General features: G+C 41.2%; 1 protein-coding gene across 2 annotated transcripts; it reads right to left on the bottom strand.

The window, feature by feature from the left end:
• Window positions 1–511: 511 nt before the first annotated feature.
• On the bottom strand, window positions 512–22,130 carry atp2a1 (ATPase sarcoplasmic/endoplasmic reticulum Ca2+ transporting 1). Of its 2 annotated transcripts, XM_040119611.1 has the most exons (24): window positions 22,013–22,130; window positions 20,541–20,558; window positions 19,770–19,852; window positions 16,623–16,727; window positions 14,695–14,833; window positions 13,253–13,333; window positions 13,065–13,150; window positions 10,814–10,969; window positions 10,512–10,653; window positions 8,642–8,808; window positions 8,418–8,506; window positions 8,195–8,297; window positions 7,946–8,077; window positions 7,437–7,562; window positions 7,036–7,254; window positions 6,692–6,803; window positions 6,364–6,587; window positions 6,035–6,255; window positions 5,676–5,878; window positions 5,113–5,198; window positions 4,785–4,918; window positions 3,733–3,850; window positions 2,788–2,909; window positions 512–683 (listed from the first exon to the last, which is right to left on the bottom strand). In XM_040119611.1, the coding sequence occupies exons 1-24, from the start codon at window positions 22,128–22,130 to the stop codon at window positions 572–574; spliced, it is 3,096 nt and encodes a 1,031-aa protein (XP_039975545.1). In that variant the 3' UTR covers window positions 512–571. The 2 variants fall into 2 exon arrangements, with proteins under 2 accessions (XP_039975545.1, XP_039975556.1); XM_040119622.1 differs by lacking the exon at window positions 20,541–20,558 and having other exon boundaries at window positions 564–664; window positions 2,792–2,909.
• Window positions 22,131–23,130: the final 1,000 nt, after the last annotated feature.

Genomic DNA, 23,130 nt, shown 5'->3' with positions numbered 1-23,130 from the left:
GCTTACTGAACTTTAATCATAGCGCTGAATATATTTACAATTATTTGGCAGTGTATTGACTAATAACAGAAGAGCTTTTGTTTAAAACTGCTGGTAACAAAGTCAAACACAAAGACGTTTTTTGTCCAACAGATGTTGAGCATTTATGCCTCACAGCTGTAGAAGTCCTGTAAACTCTGGTGACTTCGGTTTTCAGTCAGACCTGGCCCACTACACGTTGTTGACCAGATCATAATTCCTGCTTGTGCTCCGCTGCTTAACAGATGTCCATTAATGTCAGGAGATTGCTGCTAACGGCAAATTATACACCTCAAAACTGAGCAGGAAACTGAACACTGACGTCCAAGTTTGACAGTTTCTTTATTACATATCTTTATTCTTTAAGAATAGAATCAACACAGAATAGTTTTAATAACTCTTACCTATATATTAATTTCAGTACATACACAGAAAAAATATTTTGCAGCTTTTTTTTTTTTTGGTGTATTTTCAGATGGCTTATGTGTTTTCCGTTGTGTTCATGCCACTTGATGTTTTGATCACATCAAGTGACTGTTGGCAGGCCGGCTTTTCAGTGGGAGCGCACAGCCTTTTCTCTCCATCTGTGTCTCTGCGCTCTCTCTGCTTCACACACTCTTTGTTGCACTTTGCCTCTAGACTTTCCCTGGATGAGGAAACAAAAGCTTGTTACTTGTAAGGAAATGGCAGTGTGCTGAGGTTAGATTAATGCATTAAGAGTGAATAGTCCATTCGCTTAAGGGAAGTGGCCAAGCAATTGGGCCTTTTTTTTGGAAATCATCTTATTAGACGAGAACACTGATGCCCGCTGTGAAGCCGATTGGCTTAGCTCACCATAACCAAAACGCTAGCCTGTCTCTGTTCAAAGGAAACAAAATCCACCTACCAGCATCTCCAAAACTCACTAATTAACACATTATGGGTTTTTTTTTTTTTTTGCTGCTAAAGCAGCACAGAAACTGAAGAGTAAAAAGTAAAATTTTCAGTTTTTACTGGGGGTCATGTGTAGGACTATTTCTTGGCTGGGACCAGAAATTTTCTGGAGTCTCCAGTTGTTGCCTGGTAACAGCTAAGAGCCAGGAAATCATGGCTGTATTAAGGAGAGAAAAAGGGACACATCTGGCAGAGAAAAAATTTATTTCCTGACAAATTTATTTCCTGACACTGCCAAATGACTTCAGCAGTGTGGTTCAGTTTCTTCCTGCAGCTGTGTCTGTGAAGTGCTGATTCATGAGCTTTTCAAAAACCTTTCTTTTACCAGCGACACAAACAAGATTTAACGTCTATAGCGAGTTTTGGAGGTTCTGGTAGGCAGACTGTGTTACCTTTGGACAGAGCCGGGCTAGCTGTTTCCCCCTGATTCCAGTCTTTATGCTAAGCTAAGGTAATCGGCTGCTGGCTCGAGCTATGTATTTACTTTATAGTTGTGAGAGCGGTATCAATCTTCTCATCTAAGTATGAGCAAGGAAGCAAATTAGCAAATTTCCCAAAATGTACATTTAATATACTCTGTCACACAGTGGGAAAAAGATTGCAAATTTACACATTAACACACATTACGCAGCGATTGGGTGTACCATTAGCTGTATGAATTCCAGTTGAACTCGGTAGAAAACTTTTCCCCACTTTGTGACAATATCAAGTGGAAAAAAAACAAAAATTCTGAAGCAGTACTTTCAAGTTTTTGTATGAACAGTGACAACAAATTATTAGAAAGGCTGCTTGGCTGTTTTTTCATAATCACAATAGCCACTGAGCATACAAGGTCTGTTTTGAGAAATAATCCAACATAATCCAGTGATATTTTGATTATGTTTTACTATGTTAGCAAAATGCAGATTAGTTTGATTGCAGTAAATGCATTGTCAAAACAGGAGGCATACACCAAATGAGCTAACCAGCATTTTACTATTCCTTCTTTAAGAGGATCCACAAACTACTTTAAGCAAAAAGCTAAAGTAGCATTTTCAAGCTTCAAATGAACACCAACTATGCAGTAATCTATACGATGCTGAGACCAGTTATTGGATTTCTACTGGCAGTTCATGAAAGATTCACAGCCATCAGAATGGATCACAGCTACGTTCACAGTCCCAAGTGATTAGTTCCAAAAGATTACCAAGACAGGGAGAAAGAGGGAGGGGGGGTCACACTTAATGGACAATGTTTCTTTGACAGTCACTTAAACATGTACAATACCCAGCACGAAACTTTCAGGGACGTGCAGAGTGCAGAGTGCTGACACCTTTAGCTTGAGTCAGGGAAGTACCTTGTTTTGTTACAGGGGTATGGAGGATGGGGAAACAGGTTCAGGCTGGGTTGTCAGGGAGGGAACGGTGAAAAAGAGCATCCAAACAGAAGAACATTAGATAAAGGGGAAACAGAATTTAAAGGATAAAAGGTGGGAGAAAATTAAAACAGCTCGAAGAATAAGAAAAGAGGGAGGAGAGGTTAACAGTAGAAATACATTTAAAGTCATTTAGTTGGGACGTACATTATTCCATAACATTGAAACACGAATGCCCACACCTAAACTATTCCCAGTTACTGTAGCTAAACACGGTTGCGGCATTATATTATTCAAGTACAATGACAGGAGGCTCTGGTGCTCATCATAACCAGATCCCAGAAAATTCATATGTATCCATCCCTTGACTTCTCATAGTACAAGAGCATCATTTCTCACCAACATGATGCAAATTTGAATGTGAATTCTCAAATAATATTTTACACACTATGACGATCACACTGACGGGTCACGTGTTCAGCTTACCATCCAGATATGTGCGAGCCACAAACTTGAGAAGCTCATCGAGGAGGATGACCGGGAAGGAGAGCTTCAGCACCATCATCCACTGCTCCACGTTCAAGTGAGTGAGCTTGAAGATCATCTGTGGACGAGAGCGGTGCTGTGTTAAAACTGCCACACAAACTTTCTGCTCAGACTTACTCAGCCAGAAATCACATTACACTTGAGGGAATTTTACAATGTAGACAAATGTGCAGAATAAATCCACAATAAAGATCCAAGGTGACCAGTAGTTCAGCTGGCTGATATTAGCTTATTGCTGATTTAACAGTGTTAGCACAAATGGCTAAATAGTCATTTCAGCAATTTCAGTGCAGAATTTTGTCATTTGAAGTCATTTTAGAAAGAGCGTTGTTTTTACATTTTTTTTGTCCTCCAGAGTGCAGTGACAAGTGGAGGGTTTTTTTGTCATATTTTTAGATTTTGCAGCTGTAGATTTGACACAATGATTTTCACTCTGATCCTCACTGTTTCACTTTTGAAGTCTTAATTATTTGACTTAATAACTGTAACTTAGTAACTTGACTTAATAACTTGGAACTAATAGTAATCTGACACCCATAAACCATAGCAAATGGGGCCCCTGGGGACATGTGTCAAGAAATAAAGAAACATCTGAAACAATGAAGCAAAGTTATTATTTCACACCATTTGAGGAGTTCACAAAGCTGAGCAGCTGGTTTGATAGTTTGCCACCCTGAGCGTCAACTCTGTTAGTAATTTAGAAAACAGGGTGGTGCGTCATTTGTAAGTATCCAAGCAATGAGACTGAGAGAGAACATGGAGGCCGGAGAGGCTGTGTGTGTGTGGGTGTGTGTGTGGGAGTGTGGGTGGTTGGGTGGGGGTGGCTGGGTGTGGGAAGAGTGGAGGGTAGATTGATATGGTGCACAAGAGGCCAGACTCACGGGCAGGGGGTCGACGTAGATGATCATGAAGTGAAGTGACATGGAGAGGCTCATGGCAGCCACCAGCCAGCCGTTGCTCCAGGGGGGCATGCGCACCAGGGATTGGTTCTCAGACAAGCTGGGGGGGCGGAGGGGAGGGGGTTGGATGGGGAAGCGGAGGAGTACGTTAATGTCTGTGTGTTGAGGCGGATGCAAGAAAATATATGTGTGAAGAATGAGAATAAACTGGAGATGTAGCAAATGCTGAAGGAGGATGTCCTCGACTAAGCTTCCAAAAACATCTGAGCACAGTGTGTTACAGTGAGTGTGTTTGCAGACAAACCAGTGTCATGTCATTGTTCAGCTTTTGTTTCATGACAATATACTTTGCACTCTGCTGCTGTGTCATGTGCCTTTGAACATGTTCTGCATTGTGTTCACACATAATCATAGTTGCAATGCCACACTCCTGATATTTTGCGTGCATGCATGTGCTACCAGGATAATCCAAGATATCCACTGTTTTTTAGAGCTGGGGAAATTACTTAAGAGAAATGGTTGTTTTCTGACACAAATGTACTTAAAATATCAAAAGCAAACTTACTTAATGCAGAAAATGGACCCTGTGAGTATTATACCATTATATTACAGAATTATTTGATTATTATTGCTGATGCATTAAGATGTAGGCAGCATTTTAGTGTCTGATGTAGTTGATGCATTTTAACTAGTTTATATACTGTTGGGTTCATCATATGTTTTTTTATGTTTTATTTAATTATTATTATTATTTAAAAGTAACTAGTAATAGAAGCTGACAAATATATTTAGAGGAGTAAAAAGCACAATATTACCCTCTGAAATGTAGTGGAATAGAAGATTAAAGTAGCATAAAATGGAAATACTTAAGTACAAGTACTTCAGATTTGTACCTAAAAGCAGTACTTGCATATATGTACTTGGTTACTTTACAGCACTGGTTAGAATATCCTCTATTTTTCATTTGCAGTGTCGAGGTTAGTGCTCAAGTAGAAGAACCCACAATGGCCTTCGAGCGCAGAGTGTTGTCAGACCTGTTCAGAGCATTGCACATCTCGATGGTGACCAGCACAGACAGAGCCATGGTCATTGGAGGAGCAGACTCGAACACCTCGCAGTAGACCCCGGCAAAGTCCTCGTTCTCCTCGCTGCACTGCATGAAGTGTGACTGAGGGGAGAGACAGAAAAACAAAGTATGGCAAAGACTTTCAGAAGCTAAGAACCCTCTATGAAGTGTGTTTGTATAGAGGTGCTGTAGTTTTATGATTAGTTTTTTTTAGTTACAGCAGTTTACAGTTTGACAGGGTTCGACAGATGCATATTTTGAGGAAAAGTTCACAAATAACACTGTTGAATACTAACCAGTTGGTGGAAAGTGATCATTGGGCCATCGTCACTGTACAGGAACCACCAGGCAGCTGCTGCAACAGTTGCGGCACCAACATAACCTGAAAGACATATTACTGTGTTCAATCTTAAGTCAAATGTAAAATCTTGACTACACATGTGGATCGTACACTTATAGTGGCTGCAGTGTTGATTTTGGTGCATGATACCCAAGAGGTAGATGTGTTACCATGGCAATGACATCATTTAGATTAAAATGACTGATGAAGGTACGATGAACATATGAGGTCTGAGTCTTATGTGACTGTGGACGGGTTCTCTTAAATGACAACTTTATCAAAAGTCTTTGGAGGCCATTTTAGAAATCCCAAAGGAAATTTTACACTAGAGCTTCAACCACCATGGGATGATGAATTTATCTGCAGTATCAGTAATAATCAAACCACCAAAGGCTCTACAGGTTAAAAGTGAATATTCTGGTATTTAGTATGAAGACAAGAAGCAACCCTCGTATGCTTCAGTGGATGAGACGAAATGAAAAGGTGGTAAAAGAGAGAGATTGAGAACATGTGTTGTACCTCCAATGGCAAGATATCTAAAGAAGAGCCAGCCAGAGATGAGGGGCTCCTTGGGGGAGCGGGGGGCTTTGCCCATGATGTCCAGGTCAGGGGGGTTGAAGCCCAGTGCGGTGGCAGGCAGACCATCAGTCACGAGGTTGACCCACAGCAGCTGGACAGGGATCAGAGCCTCGGGCAGACCCAGGGCTGCGGTCAGGAAGATACTGAGGGAGATATGAATGTTTTTTCTTAGTTTTGACACAGTTTGTCTTTTTGTTTTACTTGTCTTATGTAAAAACAGGAAAATTTTCCTTTGTTGCCGTAAAATATCACAAGCAAGAGTCAAAGCATCACACACAGGAGCAGTATCTTGTACTCACCAGACAACTTCGCCTACGTTGGAGGAGATGAGGTAGCGGATAAACTGTTTCATGTTGTTGTAAATGGCTCTGCCCTCCTCAACAGCAGACACAATGGAAGAGAAGTTGTCGTCAGCCAGGACCATCTCAGAGGCAGACTTGGCAACGGCAGTGCCAGAGCCCATGGCGATGCCAATCTCTGCCTTCTTCAAGGCAGGGGCATCGTTCACGCCATCACCGGTCTAGGTGAAGGGTAGAGGGAAAACGGAGGAGAGGAATGATGTATTAGCTTGAGATAAGTTATCCTATTTGCCTTTAAAACACAATGAAAGCGCTGTTCTTCTGCTCACCATGGCAGTAATCTCATCAAAGCCTTGCAGGAACTCAACAATCTTAGACTTATGGGACGGTTCTACTCTGGCAAAGCAGCAAGCCTTTCGAACAGCGGTCTTCTGATCGTATGGAGTGAGGTCATCAAACTCACGACCAGTGAAGGCCTTGCCAGTGACATCCTCATCCTCCCTGAAGATGCCGATACGTCGGCAGATGGCCACAGCTGTGCCCTTATTGTCACCTACCGAGGGGACAGAAGATACAAGATTTTGTTTTTTCGGTTTAGTCTTAAATTTATTTCTTCTACAATGAGATTAAACTACAGAATGTAACATGTATACTGACCAGTAATCATGATGACACGGATGCCAGCGGCCTTGCACAGCTCGATGGAGCTCATAACTTCCTTACGAGGAGGGTCGAGCATGCCGACACAGCCCACAAAGGTCAAGTCAGTCTGGATATAACAAGAAAGCAAAAAGTTTAGTGTCCTTTGTAGCCACTCACAACTAAGAAATTAAACTACTCCAACATTTCTTTACTTTTAAATTTTTTTCAAACTATGAATACAACATTGTTTTAGTGATTTACACAGCCACAAGGGAGGTACTATATTTTTGAACTGAATCATCTCTGTGTTGCCTCTCAGCTCTGTCTTAAGGTTTCTTCATCCGACCTCTGTCGCTCACCTCATAGTCTCCAAACTTGGTCGAGTCCTCCAGGTTCATTTCCTCCTTCCTCAGAGGTGTATCACGGGTAGCCAGTGCCAAACAGCGGAGAGTGTCACGCCCCGTGCCCCACTCCTTGATGACAGACATGATGTGGTCTTTGACTGGGCCAGTCAGGGGTACACGGGTGGTGCCCACGCGGACATAAGCACAGCGGTCAATGACACCCTCTGGAGCACCCTGATGACACAGTAATGACAACCATTTGCTTGTGTTTGTCAAACAGGTATTTGGCTTCTTTATTTGTTGTGATTCTTTTTTATATAATTGTTTTATAATGTCATAATATCTCTTATAGAGTCCCTACGTTTGAACAGTTTTTGGTGATGGCCTTTTGTATATGTTCTATGTCACAAACTCACTTTGACAAACATCTTGTTTCCCACAGGGGCTTTGCCGGATTTGGCAGGAGAGCAGTAGACTGACATGGACTTCCTGTCTCTGGAGAACTCCAGGGTGAACTCCTTCCTCATCAGCTGCTTGATTACCTGTCAGAAAGTGAAGGAAAAGGAGGTAAACTGAATGAAAATTATCAAAAAATCAAGGTTTTCTATGAAGCCACTGTTAATGTTTGTAATATTAATATTTTTTTGCATTGATTAAACTTGCATTGACTTTTTTTTTTTTGGCTTTTCGGGGCAGGTAAACAGTAAGGTTGTGGCTGGAAAACCACAACAATGTGCTGAAACATGCTGTCTCAGAGAGTCAGGTGATAATTCACTGTGGGTTCTAACCACGAGCGACACCAAAACATGAATTGTAAAAGCTTAGATTACAATTTTAATTTGGACACAAATGTCCTCTATGTTAGTGAGATGTCTTTGTATAGGACCGCACACTACATACTGTGTGGGATCTTTTGCGGACTTACCGCACAGCACGCATTTGCCCTTTCCACCTTGGACAGTCCACGCACTTCAGTGTTGAACACGTTCATCTTCTCCACCAAACAGGACAGGGCTGTTTCAGTGGCTTCACCCACTTTCTCATAAATACCCTTGGACTGCATCATGGGCCGAGAGAGAAAGAAAGAAAGAAAATGAGTACATTTTAGGCTGGTCTTTCAGCACTCTGTTACATAAAAGTCACAAACACAAAATATCCTAAATTTTCTGCAGACCTCGTTATAGTCCAGAGAAGAGTCATTGCACAGAGCGCAGATGGTGGCCAGCTCAACCAGTCCGTCATACTGTCCGCACTTCACAGACATGCTATTCTTTGTACTAATAGAAAATGATAGACAAAAATATGTAGTGAAGTTATTGTTCTTCAATAATTGGTTATTGTTTTATATCTGTTCTTGGTCTTTTTTAACATGAATTCTTTACTTTTTTGACACTTACACTTCTCCCTCAGGGGTGTACTTTGAGCCAGAGATGTCGAACTGACCAAGGGAAACACTGTCACCCTCAACTTTATCGATGATGAACATCTGGATGGAAACAAAAACCACAGTTTCTGCATTAGATTTGCATTCATTTTCAGTCACCAGCACTCTTTGTGGATTGAAGATGAATATAGGTATATTTGTGCATGTGTGACCTCACACCCGTGAGTATGAACCCACCTTAGTTACACACATCTGGTTGGTGGTGAGGGTACCAGTCTTGTCGGAGCAGATGACTGAGGTGCAGCCCAGGGTCTCCACAGAGGGCAGGCTTCTGACGATGGCGTTCTTCTTTGCCATGCGGCGTGTTCCCAGAGCCAGGCAGGTGGTGATTACAGCGGGCAGGCCTGATGGACAGATGGATGAAGCGAAGAGCAAAGGAGAGGTGAAGGTGACATGAGGTGACAAACTTTATCAAAACAAGACGAGTTGGAAGTTGGATGGGACATTAAGGGGTCTTGTCAATCCGAAAAAAGAAAAAAAAACAGGTGAAAAGAAAGAATGATCTGTCATGTCTGTTCAAAACCACCTGGACTTCAGGGACTCTGCCACTTGGCAGGCTGACAATAGTGGTGGTCCCGACACAGTCCTTAACACATCAGCTGGACAGCACCCAAACTACTGTGTTCTCCAGCGGTATTCATGTGGGAGGGGGCTACTGCAAGCTGTTCAGTCCCTCTGCACCTGCACCCAGAGTCAGATCGGTGCTCAGATTCTTGGCAAAAGTCAGCTCCAACAGTGGTGTGGAGAGGGTCTGGAGAGCATCCAGCTTAGTGACATTATGGTGGCATCGTTGTTTGCAGATGATGTTGTCCTTCTGGCATCATTAAACTGTGGTCTCTGATGTGAGTTGGCACAGTTTGCACTTGACTGCATTGTGACACTGAGGAGGGTGAGCACCTCCAAATCTGAGACTGTTTTTGTGACAGAAAATGTAATCAGTACTATTCATCCAGCAGGGTAATTTTGGACACACAGCTGTTTCTTCCTTCTTGTTTTTTTAAACCATTCTACCCATTTTTTGTCCCTCATCCGGGTCCAGGTCTCATTCATTTAATTAATTATATCATTAGAAATTCTTGTTAAATAATGTTGGAAGTACAGACAAAAATGTGATATAATAATAAATAATTCTGGGCCAAATTTGTCAGCCAGGTTTTCCATCATTCTTTCATTCATTGGGCAGTATGATTGTGAAACAGGTATTAAATTGCTCTTTATGTGGTATTAAAAAAGTCTTTAAAAAGTCTTCATTTTAACTTGGTGAGCCCTGTAGAAACACTGAAAAAAAAGTTCCAAGTGGAGGGGCCTGATTAGTTTAGGGTCCTATTCACAACTGACTGTAAACAGGTTGGGGTGGGCAATGTATTGGATTTAATGTATTTAATGTAGTAATCAAGCTCAGTGTAAGCTCTTGAATTATTGGCCAAAGGTCTTTCCAACTTTTATCTATTCTTGGAGTTGGAATTATATCAGTAAAACAAATTAAGGTAAAAATCACTGTCTGTGACAAATAGCTGCTTCTGTTGAGAAGAGCCAGATAAGGTGCTTCAGGCACTTGGTAAAGAGGCTCTTTGTGGAGTATAGTAGAAAATGTCAGCTGGGCAGAGATGCCAGACCAGACCCAGGACACACTGAAGAAGTACATCTCTCAGCTATCCTGGTAACACTCTGGAGTAGTTTGAAGAAAATCCTGAAGGAAAAAAAGATGTGTGGGCTGTTCTGCTTCACCTGTGACTAAAGCCAACCAATTGATCTCCTCGAGAAGTGGTAAGAAAATTAAGAATTGATAAATACGATCAAGGTGTTTTTACTTAATTGTACTCTTATTAGTTTGGGGCTTCGAAACATAAAACCAGCAAAATAATGAACAAGATCAATAAACTGGAAATGATATTATTAAACTGCGTACCGTAGTATAATATTGCCAAATGCCTTCATTTAATTTTTAATGGACTGGGAGCTGCAGCATCATATAGATGAGTTACACAACATGAATCTTAGACATGATAGTCATCTTGGGCAATGGAAGTTAATCCCAGGGGTTTACCTTCAGGAATGGCAGCCACAGCCAGAGCCACAGCAATCTTGAAATAGTAGATAGCACCGCGGATCCAGGACCCTCCATGGACGGGGTCATTGAAATGGCCAATGTTAATTATCCAGACGGCCACACAAATGAGGGAGATGACCTGGAGGAGAGCCAGTCAAAGGAATGTGTGAGATATTGGTTGGACTTTTGGTTTATGTACAAATTTTAGGTCATTTAGGTCATGAACATGTTTGCAATATGAATGAACAAATAAAAAACTGTAACTGGTAGTGACACAGTTTGATGTCTGCGTCATCCACCTTAGAGAGCTGCTCTCCAAACTCGTCCAGTTTCTGCTGCAGAGGGGTCCTCTCCTGCTCAGTGGCAGCCATTTGGTCACGAATCTTACCGATCTCAGTGGAGACACCAGTTGCCACGACAATACCAATGGCTTTTCCAGCAGCGATATTGGTGCCCTGAAAAGAGATTTAAGAGAGGGAGAAACCCATTAAAAGTTGGTTGGTCTGAAAGAGCTCACTATCTTCAAGATGGATTGCCAGAACATTTTATACACACATTAATGCTTCCAAGTGATGTATCCTAATGATTTTAGTGATCCCTGACTTTTCTTCTAGTGTACTCATGAGGTTTGGGTTTTGAGTGAACTGCTGCAACAACTAGAAATTGATGGATCACCATGAAATTTGGTCCACATTCAAGTCCGCCACAGAATCAACTGTATTAACTTTGGTGAACCTCTGACTTTTCATCATGCACCAACATTTCAATTTGTCCAATACTTAAGATATGTCAGCATGGTAAAACACTAAACTAAGTTGGTGAAAGTGGTAAACATTACGGGATATCTACTAAACATCACCGTGTTAGCATGGCCAATTTGGGCACGTTAACATGCTGATGTTAGCATTTAGCTGAAGGCACAATGCTGCTTTGGCTACAGCCTCATTAGCCTTGCAGAGCTGCTAGCGTAGCTGTAGTCTGGTTACTGGTTACTATTTTCCACAGCACTTACGTTGAGCATGTATAATTGTACTTATTTTAGGCAGGGGCTTGTTGTTTTGAGAAAGTGCATTATAGAACAAACAATTTGCAGGTATTTAGTACAGTATGTAAAGCTTATGAGCTGAAGTGTAGCAGGGTAACTCACTGAAGATATTTTTTTTTGGTCTCTGATGTAACTGAATAGTTTTATCAGTGTAAGCCACAGGGTTTATTTTATAGTTATTTTAGAGGAAGAGTGCATAAATCCTATATTTATTCTATAATATGTCTTGATAAATCAATGGCAGTAACACACCATTGCAACAAAAAAGATAAAACATATAAAGCTGTACCTTCACTTTATAATGGTTATTTAGTGACCTGGTTCATGTACTGTTATTGTTCTGCTCTTAGGGATTTTTCACACTTTGACTTGTCATAGTTGGAAAAGCACAGGTGTTATCAGTACTATTAACAATGGCTCAGTTCTATTCAAATGTCCCATTTAACCATGAAAGAGAGACAGTATGCACAACACCACAATCCTGAAACTGAAGCACCTGCATGGAATTGAGTCATCATTAATTTTATTATTTACACCAGTGCTTTTCCTACTGTGAAATGTCAAAATGTCTGCAGAAAGGACATGTCAGTGTAACTGTATTAGTAGTTAAGAGTGGTGACAGTCAATCGGTTAGAGGTGTGTATTTTACAGCAGGCTTTCAGTATCTTTAGACAGCACAGAGCAATGATAAGGATGACAAAATATCAGATGGATTATCAGTTAATAGTCAAAATATATTATATTAGATTAAACCCATTGAGATCACATTTTAATGCGCATTTCCATCCACTACATTTATGCAAATATTAGGGGTTGGGAGCATTAACATAAACAGCTGGTGGTGGTGATTCTGCATTCTGGTGCCATTAAACCATTGCAGAGGGAGAAAGCACAATAACGTAGTAAAAAGACTGCCATTCAAACATAAAATTAATGAAAACAATGTGAAAAACATGATGGAAACATGGCATTTATGTCTATTTGTTTCATGTATGAATCATCATGTATTATCATGTATGTAGGAACGTTACAGTCTCCTTATTGGGCCAAACAGATCTGATGTTTTCCTCTGTTGCTATTTTCAGTCTCTTCAGTGGATCAGAAGCTTCAGTAGAAGTTAGAGTCAAATTCTTCATGCATGTCATGATTAATTTAATGTCTTTTTCCATTGCTGGTGCTTCCACCCAGGTTTTTTTTTTTTCAATACACATAAAAAAAGGTGGATGGAAATACACATATTGGCATGGCTTAATAACATATACATAATGAAACTGAGCCATCTTTAATGTTACACCTGTGCTTGTCCTTCTGTAACAAGTGCAAATGTCTGTTTTGAAAAAGGTTGATTTGGTGGAGGAAGGAGAAACAGTTGTAGGGTTGAGAAGACAAAAAGTTTAGGACAGTGAACAGCAGGTGAAGTTTGTCAGGTCTGATGGAAACATAAAGTTGGGAAAGAAAGGTTCAAGCGATGTCAAAAGAGAGCAGGACGCAGGAAAAAGACTCACAGAGAACAGCATGTTCTTTTTGTCCTGGTTGACAGCTCGGGGGTCTGGGACGGAATCAGTGTGCTTGATCACACTGACAGACTCACCTATAGGTGACACAAGTGTTGGGTGGAGGGATCAAGGAAGGAAGCAGACATCAAAAATGCTTCTTTTTTTTTTGGCTAACCCATTTGTCACATAACACCTACCAGTAAGAATGGACTGGTCCACACGCAGGGTTGTAGATTTGATGGAGATGATCCTGATATCGGCTGGCACTTTGTCACCGACTAGATGGACACACACACAAGCACATACGGAGAAATGCACAACAAAGTTACTTCTTCGAAATTCAGATGTGATTTATCCTTTCCAATTTAAGCAGCTTTAGCCTTTAGTGCAGGATTATATAGCTTCATATCAATCGGACTGCAGCATTACAGCAGGATGGAGGTATGGAGGAGGAGGGGTGGGGTGTGTGGGGGGTGTGTAGGGGGTAAGAGTTGATTGACTGTTTTAGCACTCTGGATGGATAGTGTTGTTGCTGAAAACCGATACCCCAGTCCGAGGGAGAGGGAGACCTTGGGGAGATCATGAAATGAAAAGAACAGGTGTACAACAAACAGAGGGAGAGGGTGAGACAGAGGAGCGAGTCGATATTAAGTGTATTTATACTCAAGCTTATTTTTTTTTCCCACAGAAAGCTCCTTCAGTTCCCCTCCACTCCCTTTTCTCTGTAGCTGCCTTAAAAGGGCCCACATTCAATCTCAAGGACATCACTACCCACACGCACACACACGTGCATGTGACTTGACTTGAAGTATACAAGCGGACAGCGATTCAGTGGCTATGAGACGCCGAAAAGCTCGCTCTCCTCATCATGTTAAATCAGGGGTCGATCAAAGAGATCTGGCTGAATAAGTCACTTTTTGTTTGCTGGTGCATGGGGCAAAGGATATCAGTGATCATTCTGTTGTTTCACACCAGGAGTCAGACGTTATTATCGTTAAACATTTGCCATCTAGGTGCAAGGTTAAGAAGTCCTGGATAAGCCACAGAGATAAGCTAAAATATACTCGAATTTAAACTTACCATCGCCGGCTGCTGCAGCTCTTTTTTTATTGTTTCTGTTTAGGTATGTTGAACGCACGATCTCACCTTTTGACTAGCTAAATTTTGCATTTTTAAATTGCACCATAACCAGATATTGCATGCTAAGATTGCGTAGTGTGAAGAAGTGGACGATACTTTCTCCTCTCCCATATTACACCATTGATGTGAGGACACACACCATGAGTCCAGGCGACACAGATGTGAAGATGTTTGGACATCAGCAGTCCTACTGTCTGAGGATCAAAAGTTTGATTTCCTGTACACTGTCTTTATTTTAACTTGGGAAAGCATTCTTAACTGTGAGCTTGGACTATCATGTGCTTTGTGGGATGTCCACAACAAAGTCTACTACACCATGTATACTGTGTATATTGGCATCTGATTAGTTTACAGGTTCTGTGACCCAGAAGATGACTGCTGTGGCCAAATGACAAAGTGTTTTAGGTGTCCTTAAGCTTTTTTAGTGGATGAAGGGACTTTGAGTAAATGCAGCAGGTAAAGCAGTGAAAGGCAAGCCCTCCATGATTGGGAATCTCACCAGAAACCTCCACCACGTCACCGGGAACAATCTCCCTGGCCTTGATTCTCTGCACGCTCTTCCTGTCTGCCCGGTACACTTTCCCCATCTCAGGCTCGTACTCCTTCAGAGCCTCAATGGCGCTCTCTGCGTTGCGCTCCTGTTGCACAAAACACACACAAAACAAAACACATGGTCATTTTGGCACCATGGTTTCCCTGGCTATATCAGCTCTAGACAAAGTGTGCCAGGGGTGTTTCTCCCTCTTGCGCATCTTGAGTATGAAAGTCTGTGACACATTTAGCCATAGTCAATTAAAGTCAATTAATCTATAGAACAGAAAATCACAAACGTCAGAAACAGAGACCGCAAGGAGGAGCAGCAGAGGAGGGATCTCTCCTCCAGGACAGACAGACATGTAGGTGTCCTATACAAAGTAGACAGATGTAGTAGTAGCATTACATGAATACAAGATAATATCATCCCTATATAAACCCGTACAATACCCCTGCAATACCTTTCCAGCAGTGCTTTTGTCAAGACTCATCCATGGTGTTGATTTAACTGGTAAAAATGACTTGAGTTGGTAATGTTAGAGGTAACTTTTGTCATATTGTTGCATTTTATTGCATTGTGTTTTAGATTTTTGTGTTATTTTTGTCTGCTCCTTAAAGTTCATATTAAAAAGTAATAACATCTGCTACAGCAAAATTTGTAAGAACATGCATTGTGCAGAGAAAGACATAAATAAATGTGGCTTTTTTTAAAAATTGCTTTATCTACTATTCACTTTATAAAGCCTATAAATAGTCATGATTATATAAGAAAAAATCAGAGCTGAAGTTTGGAGAAGAAAAATCCTCAGATAAAATTTATTTTTAGAGTTTAAAGAACAAAAAGTTACCACACACGGTTACCACACCTATATATATATATATATACCAGTTATTCTCTGTGATGACAGGTATGGTTAACCATCTAGTTTAAGACGTTGAGAAACATGTCAAAATGTGCAAAAAGGACAAAAATCGAGAAAAAAAACCTAGGAAAAATAGTCAAAAAGTAAACAGTCTGAATAGTACAAAGAATACAAGCAGCAGTGAAAGCTATTCATCATTTGAGTAATAGGATGTTAAATTATAGATGCATTGTTCACCATATCTGTGTTTGCACTGTGAGCTGTCCATCTGTCTGAGCAGCCTCAAGCTGAACAACAGGCTGATCAGAGAGCAATGTTCAGTTCAGTCTGTGATTTCTTCCAAGGCTGCCCTCGACCGCCTCAAAGTGTAAAGCCCAACTTATGCCAGCCGCCCTCCCTCCCTCCATTCTCCGCCATAGCCTCCATGTGTCAATCCTTGTGCATAGTTTCCAAATGACTGCCGCAGGGTCGATATGAACCCCCCTAACACACACACACCCACACACACACACACACACACACACACACACACACACACACACACACACACACACACACACACACACACACACACACACAACCCAGCCCTGTGGTAACCTGATCGTCCATCTGTATTTTTACTGTGGATTGCACAGTGTGGATTGTAACGAAGCTGACTGCATTTTGAGACTACAAGGCATGACGGGCTCCAGTCTGCCCCCCCCCCCGCCTCCCCTCCCCTCTCCCGTCCACTCGCCCTGTTGGCTTAACCTTTCACCTTTTCACCTCCTGCTGACGTCAGGCCTTTCATTCCAGCTTCCCTTGAACTTTGAGCCTTCAGCCGCTGCTCTGAACGGAATGTGTGCTTACAGTAAAGGACACAGAATGCGACCAGAACAGGCCACCGTCTTGCGTGATTTACTGTGTGACTGTTGCTAGGTATAAGACTCTATTTAGGTGTGTGTAAAAGACAGCATTCAGGGGCAGTTATGTGTCCTTGTGATTGCAATTGTTCCTGAGTGCGTGCGTGTGTGAGTGAGCAATCACTGACCTGCCACACTCCTACTACAGCATTTGCGATGAGGATGAGGAGGATGACGAAGGGCTCAACAAAGGCAGTGACAGTCTCCTCGCCTTCCTCAAACCAAGCCAGTACCTGAGACAGAGACAAACAGACAGAAAAAGAGAGAAAGAGTACATATTAGAATGTCATTTACTTTATGTTTTTGTAAATAATATTTGTGATCTCTGTGAAGTGTGATGACAAAAAACCCCCTGTGATCACTTAAGTCACCTACAAATACCAGACTTTATCACCTGAAATTTTTTCACTTATATTCTCCTTATTTTTAAAAACAAAGCTTAGAAATAATTGGGGACAACATTAGGACCGAAAATAACTATTTATATATGCTGTATATATACATATATATATATATATGGATATGTATACATGTATATCTACTTTTATATATATATGTATATATATGTATATGTGTATATATATATGTATACATATCCATATATATATATATATATATATATAAATATATATGGATATATATGGATATGTATACATATATATATATACACATATCCATATATATATACATATATATATAAAAGTAGATATATATGTATACATATCCATATATATATATATATATATATATATATGTATATGTATATATCCTAGAAAGCCACTGTGATCTCTCAAGTCTTCACCTACGACTGAAACGATTAGTCAATTAACAGAAAATTGTCAGCGATTTTGATAATCAGTTAATCCTTTAAACAGTTCTCTAGTTTCAGCTTTTCAAATATAAGAGTTGGCTGCCTTTTTTTTTTTTTTTAAATCAGTGTTTATATACTTTCATGTGAAATGGATGTTAGTCAAATAGTACAATTTTGTTCCCTGGAAACATGCGTTTGCATGCATTTTTCACAATTTTTTTTATGACATACATTATACTAAAAATAAGCAAAAAAACCAACAACAAACAAAACAAATATAAAATAACATTTAGTCGTAGCCCTGATATGCTGTTTACATTCAGTAAATATTCAAACCTCGGAACATCACTGGTTTTATATAACAGCAACATTTTATCAAACTGAAATACTGAAGATGCTTTATGCATCTTTTCATATATGTATTTCCCCAAAATTCACTCTTGCGTATTTAGTATCTTTAAAGTTCTGTGTGTTTGAACAATACTTAATTTTTAATGATGGACCCACAAGGGCGTCTGGTAGCACTGAGGATGTTAATTATAATGACACTGATTCTTTCGTTTTGAGTTGAAATACGGCATTTTTACTGTCAGTAAGCCTGACTCTACTTGGCACCACAAGTGTCTTTAAGTTTGTTGTGCACTTGTTGCTCAGGGTGACAGTATTATCTTTTACTGCTGCCCAGCATTGCACATAAAATAGTCATGGTGAGGAGCTATTTATGAGTTATGAAGCATTACTGGATCAAATGTCATTTCACTTATTCTATGTGCAAAGTCTTTCCTCTACATGTGACTCTTTTCCAAACCTATAGTCTAACACGTGTGCATCCCTGTGAGTTGGAGTCCCATGTCACTATCAAAGGTCTGTTTCGGAAAGGCTTCGTGTTGACATTGACACAGATTAGTTGCAGGCCAGCGGAGCACGGAGCTCACCAGAGAGAGGAGACAAGAGTCCTCCCATCCTCCTCCAGTAGCATTTAGCTTTTTGCTCAGCATCCTAATCTGCTGTGTTTCTAATTTGCCTGCTTTTCACCTCCCACCTTTTCTCACCCTTGTCCCGAAAATAAGCTCTTTTGCTCACTCTCGCTGGTCTGTCTTCACCCTGCTTCTCTTCAAAGACACAATCGATCTCCAGAATGAGAGTCAGAGCCTGTCAGCACATTGCAGTGGTAGGACATTCCTGTGTGTATGAATAGGATGACCATGTATTTGCAGCGTTTAGTGTTCTCTCTTTTAGAAACCATATACGACTCTGTATCTATTGCTCTCCTTTGTCATTGTAACAAACAATGCCATTGTGCAACCCAATCCCTGACTCCCCCCTCACCCTCCTCTCTGTCTCACGCTCTCCTGCTGCTGCAAGCCATCCCTCGTTCCTTCCATCTCTGACCTTTGTCCAAGGATACAGTTTCTCGTCCTGGCTTGAGACTTTCTTAAAATAAAGCTCCTGCCATGCATATGTGGACATACACACACACACACACACACACACACACACACACACACACACACACACACACACACACACACACACACACACACACACACACAGCCACTCTCTTGTCTTTCTCTTTCTCTTGTTCTATCTATTTCACACACACACACACACACACACACACACACACACACACACACACACACACACACACACACACACACACACATACAGGCATGCACGCACAGAGCCGTCAGGCCTTCTAAGGCCATAGTGACAGCTGTACAGGGAGGCCAGAGGGCAGAGATCGAGGATTAAGAAAATGTGTCCAGCCTACTTTCCTCCACAAAACTGTTTTGGAGAGGGCAACGGGGAGTGTGTAAATGAGATTGAGGACATGAGTCCAAATGTAATTTAATAACTCAGTGATGTACACGCTGTGTTTGTCAGCCCGGGTGTGTGAGTAATCACAGAGAAAACTTGAGGGGTTAAAGAAGATGCAGCTCATCGCTGAGGACTTCAGCACATTCACTGCCAGTTTATTGTCCCCTAACGTTTGCTTTTGTTATCGCCAGTGTTGCTCGTCTTATTCTGATTGCTTTATCATTACTTCATCAACATCAAGACACATTTGAGATGCAGGCCCACATTTACAACAACTTTGAGCAACTGATCTATAACTGTGTCGCCTCTCAAGCAGTTCCTCCAGGATGCGTAGTCCCTAAATTCAGACTAGGCCAGACATGAACCTTAACATAACCTAGGCCTAAACATAAACATTTTTATTGGTGGATCTTATTCTGGATATATAGGGAACAAGGGCATAAAAAGTCCTTTAATTGCTGATACCACCTTCTCACTGGTTAGCTTCAATATGCTTAATTTAGTCATAATTGAGCAAATCGCTAATCTTTCTTTTCTCTCCTCAAATATCTGGTGGTCAGTTTCTAAAACCTCTGCAGAAACAGTACTCAGTGAATATTACAAAGACACGATATCATGTGTAGTGAAAAGTGAACAGACTCACAAAAGAGATGCAGGCGGCCAGCAGTAAGATTCTGACCAACAGGTCCTCAAACTGTTCCACCACCAACTCCCAGATACTCTTTCCTGTTACAAAGAAAATACATAAAATCACATGCAATATTCAAGAATGCGTGGTCATATATGTAGTTCACTGTTGTCTAAATGTATGTATTTATAGATGTACCTGGTAAAGGACTGAAATATTACGTAATGTCAATATAATCTCTATATTTCTGGCAATTTGCATGCATGATTGATGAACCAACAAGGGGATTGATTTATAATCATTCATTTATGATAGCTTTTAGATTAGATTGATTACAGATTATAGATTTTTTCAACATCTGCCCCCTAAGTGATCTGTACGGTGTACAAACTCGCACCACTTTTGGACATGTTGCCTTGCCTGTCTTTGGGCCAAATTAACGTGGCTGACTGCCACCTGTAAAACCACTGGTGCAGATGTGGACAGGTCGAATATGCTAGCGTGGGTTTAGTTGCTGGAAGGCAGAGAATGAATGGAGTTGGATCAACGGATTTCTTGACCTGCGTGTGGTGTAAACATATTATTAGTCATTTGGGTGACTATAACTATCTCCAAGCCTGACGCCAGCGACAGGTATTAAAGAAATGACAGTGTGACTTGTCATCACAGGAAGTGAGGGGGACAGGCGTGCCCGCGCAGCCCAAAGTTAAAAGATGCACTCTGATCAACACGTCATGCTATTCATACGTGAAAAATTGAAAAGGCAGGTGTTTAAAGTGGACTCACCCTCCTCCGCCGGCAGCTCTGCGGGTGACGAGAGACAAAGAAGATTGATAAAGCATAGCGGCACATCACATTTACTGCATCAGTTTTTAACGTTTACTGCATTAAATATCAATGGGCGCAACACAGTTCTGACACTTGAACAATCACAACACCATGACACACAATAAACTGAACAGCACGTTACAGAATCCACAATCTCTCTCTCTTTCTCTCTCTATATATATGCATTTTATTTTTTATATATTTAATTAAATTTTTTTTTTTTTTTTTTTTTTGGTTAATGCAATTTCTAGCAGTCTTTCCTGCCACATCCATCCCTGAACTTAATGTAAATTAATGGTATATAAGTACTAGCTGATTTGTTCAGACCTTCTTGTCCTGCTGCCACTTTATGACACAAATACAGTGGCTTCGGTGACTGACCGGACCTTTACAGTGACCCTTAATTACCCTGTTATTATAGTTTGCTGTTGCTCTGTCAACATCCGCTTGTCATTTGAGATTCTCCCCACCAAAAACAGTCACCACAGCCTGGCTGACTGTGCAACAATAAGACGGGAAGTTTACCCCAGTACACGTGTTCACAAAAACAACTTTTGTTGTTCATTTCACCGAGTGTAAGATGCTCCAGTGAAACACGTTTTTACAGCAAATAGACTTTTTTCACTGCAGATATTTTTGACTGGTCATAGCAGGAAGGGCGCAGTTCCATTTAAGCATCCCAGTTCCAGGCCCATAGCTCATTGGGAAACTTAAATTAAACAGAATGATCATTAATGAAACTAGTTACAAATACGCGTCCCAACAGCCTTTAGGACGCATGTGTGCTCTGAAATGCCAGGATGGCGAATAAATTTACTCAGTTTGACCAAAAAAAAAACCTCAAGTCCCACTTACAAGCTTTGAGGGAGCTTTCAGTTGCATTTCACAACCTTCCTTCCACTGTGAGATGTGGTTGGAAAAAGCAAGTAAGTGGAGCCCTGGTGTGGTAAGTGGATTCACTCAGTTTCAAAATAAAAGTACATAAATTGTCTAAACTAAAGCCAGTAGTGATTGTCAGAAACCTGAAACTCTGATGCACCTGCTCCACAAACATCACTCCCTCTTTGTGTCATTCAGATAGTTTCCCTTAATTAGACCATCATCACAAAGCCACACACTGTGCCAGTTCATCTATCACCAGCCTGCCCACTTCTCTCCTCCTTCACCTTCTCTTTCCTCTTCCCTCAGTCTCTTTTTCTGACAATTTATCCTGCTAAACCTCTCATATACACGGTGTTTCTGCCTCTATGCCTTTCCATCTCTCCTCCAAGCTACATCCAATGAGTTGATACATGTGTATTCCTCCTCCTGGACCCCTCCATCCTGAAATTCATCAATCACTTCATTCATTGCTACTCTTTCTTTCCACTCTCCAATGCTCCATCCAACTGTTCCTTCTGGTCATCCATCCATCTCTTTCTCTCCCTCACCGTTGAAGCCATACTTGTCCAGGTTCTTCTTGACCTGCTCAGGCGACAGACCGGTGTCTTCAGTGACGCCGTAGTAGGACAGAACGTCCGCTGTCTCTTTGATGTGTGCGTTCTCCATCCTCACTGAAACGGAGAGGCTTCAAAGGGATAAAGAAAAAAACACAGAAACACTCACATCAGTCTGAGCGGCCCAGCTGGCCTGAAAGTTAAACTTAAAACAACTGTAGCTATGTTCACCCACCACTTTCTTGAAGTGTGGGATTGGGATTAAAAACTGGCAACCCCCTGCGTTCACACTTGCTCTCTCTCTGCCCCCTCTCTCTCTCTCTCTCTCTCTGGGCTGTTGCTCTCCTCTCGGAGCCCTGGACTGACAGAAAGTGCAACCCGGCAAACTGTCCCGAAAAGTTTTATACAGATGAAAAAGTGTCCTCATTGGTGCTTGCTCACCCTGCACTCACCCCTCATTGGCTGAGAGCGTCACAGATAGGTGGGCAGGGATGGCCCTGTGGTAAAGAATAGGCCGGGGGGGTTGTGTGGGAGAGGGGCAACAACTGCAGAGGGGTCTACTGCCCGGCTAGCTGGAAATAAGATGTGCATAAGAGAACATGCATGGTCAGGGCAATGAGGAGGGGCAACATAATGGGTTTTTGAATGAGAGGTAGGGGACATTGATGAGCACATGACAGAGTACTACGTTGTGTATGTGTGTGCGCGTCTGTGGACACGTGGAAACTCATTTACTCAACAAGTGAATGAAAGAAATGCAAAAAATGTAAAGTTTGGAAAGGTCTCTGGGGTATCAAGGACAAAAGAAGTACATTTCCTCAAGTAAAATCTTGAGGTACTTATAACTTATTTGAATATTTCTGTTTTATAACTCTACTCCACCATACCTCATTTACTGGTTACTTTACAAATTAAGATTTAACATTTAAAGCAAACATGATACGCTCATAAAATAAAATGCGCTGCCTTCAAACCAGTAGTTCTCAACCTTTTGGGCTTGTGCCAAAAAAAAAAAAAAAAGAAACACTGGTTTCCCCTCTGAACATCTCAAATTGTTTCATTTAAAGAATTTTTCATACTAAATCAAACTGGCTCTATCTCGCCTCACTGCA

Source organism: Xiphias gladius, chromosome 3, assembly GCF_016859285.1.
Source record: "Xiphias gladius isolate SHS-SW01 ecotype Sanya breed wild chromosome 3, ASM1685928v1, whole genome shotgun sequence".
NCBI lineage: Eukaryota > Metazoa > Chordata > Actinopteri > Istiophoriformes > Xiphiidae > Xiphias > Xiphias gladius.
The sequence above is the reverse complement of the archived record's forward strand: the minus strand, read 5'-3'. Positions and strand labels throughout refer to the sequence as shown.

What these genes read in the sequence shown, in the direction of transcription:
- atp2a1 (XM_040119611.1), bottom strand. Translation starts at nt 22,130, where the DNA reads ATGGAGAACGCACACATCAAAGAGACAGCGGACGTTCTGTCCTACTAC. An exon ending in AAAAGAACATGCTGTTCTCT is followed by an intron (nt 10,970 to 13,064) that starts GTGAGTCTTTTT and finishes ATCTCTTTTCAG; the next exon opens with GGCACCAATATCGCTGCTGG. An exon ending in GAAACAAGATGTTTGTCAAA is followed by an intron (nt 7,255 to 7,436) that starts GTGAGTTTGTGA and finishes CTGTGTCATCAG; the next exon opens with GGTGCTCCAGAGGGTGTCAT.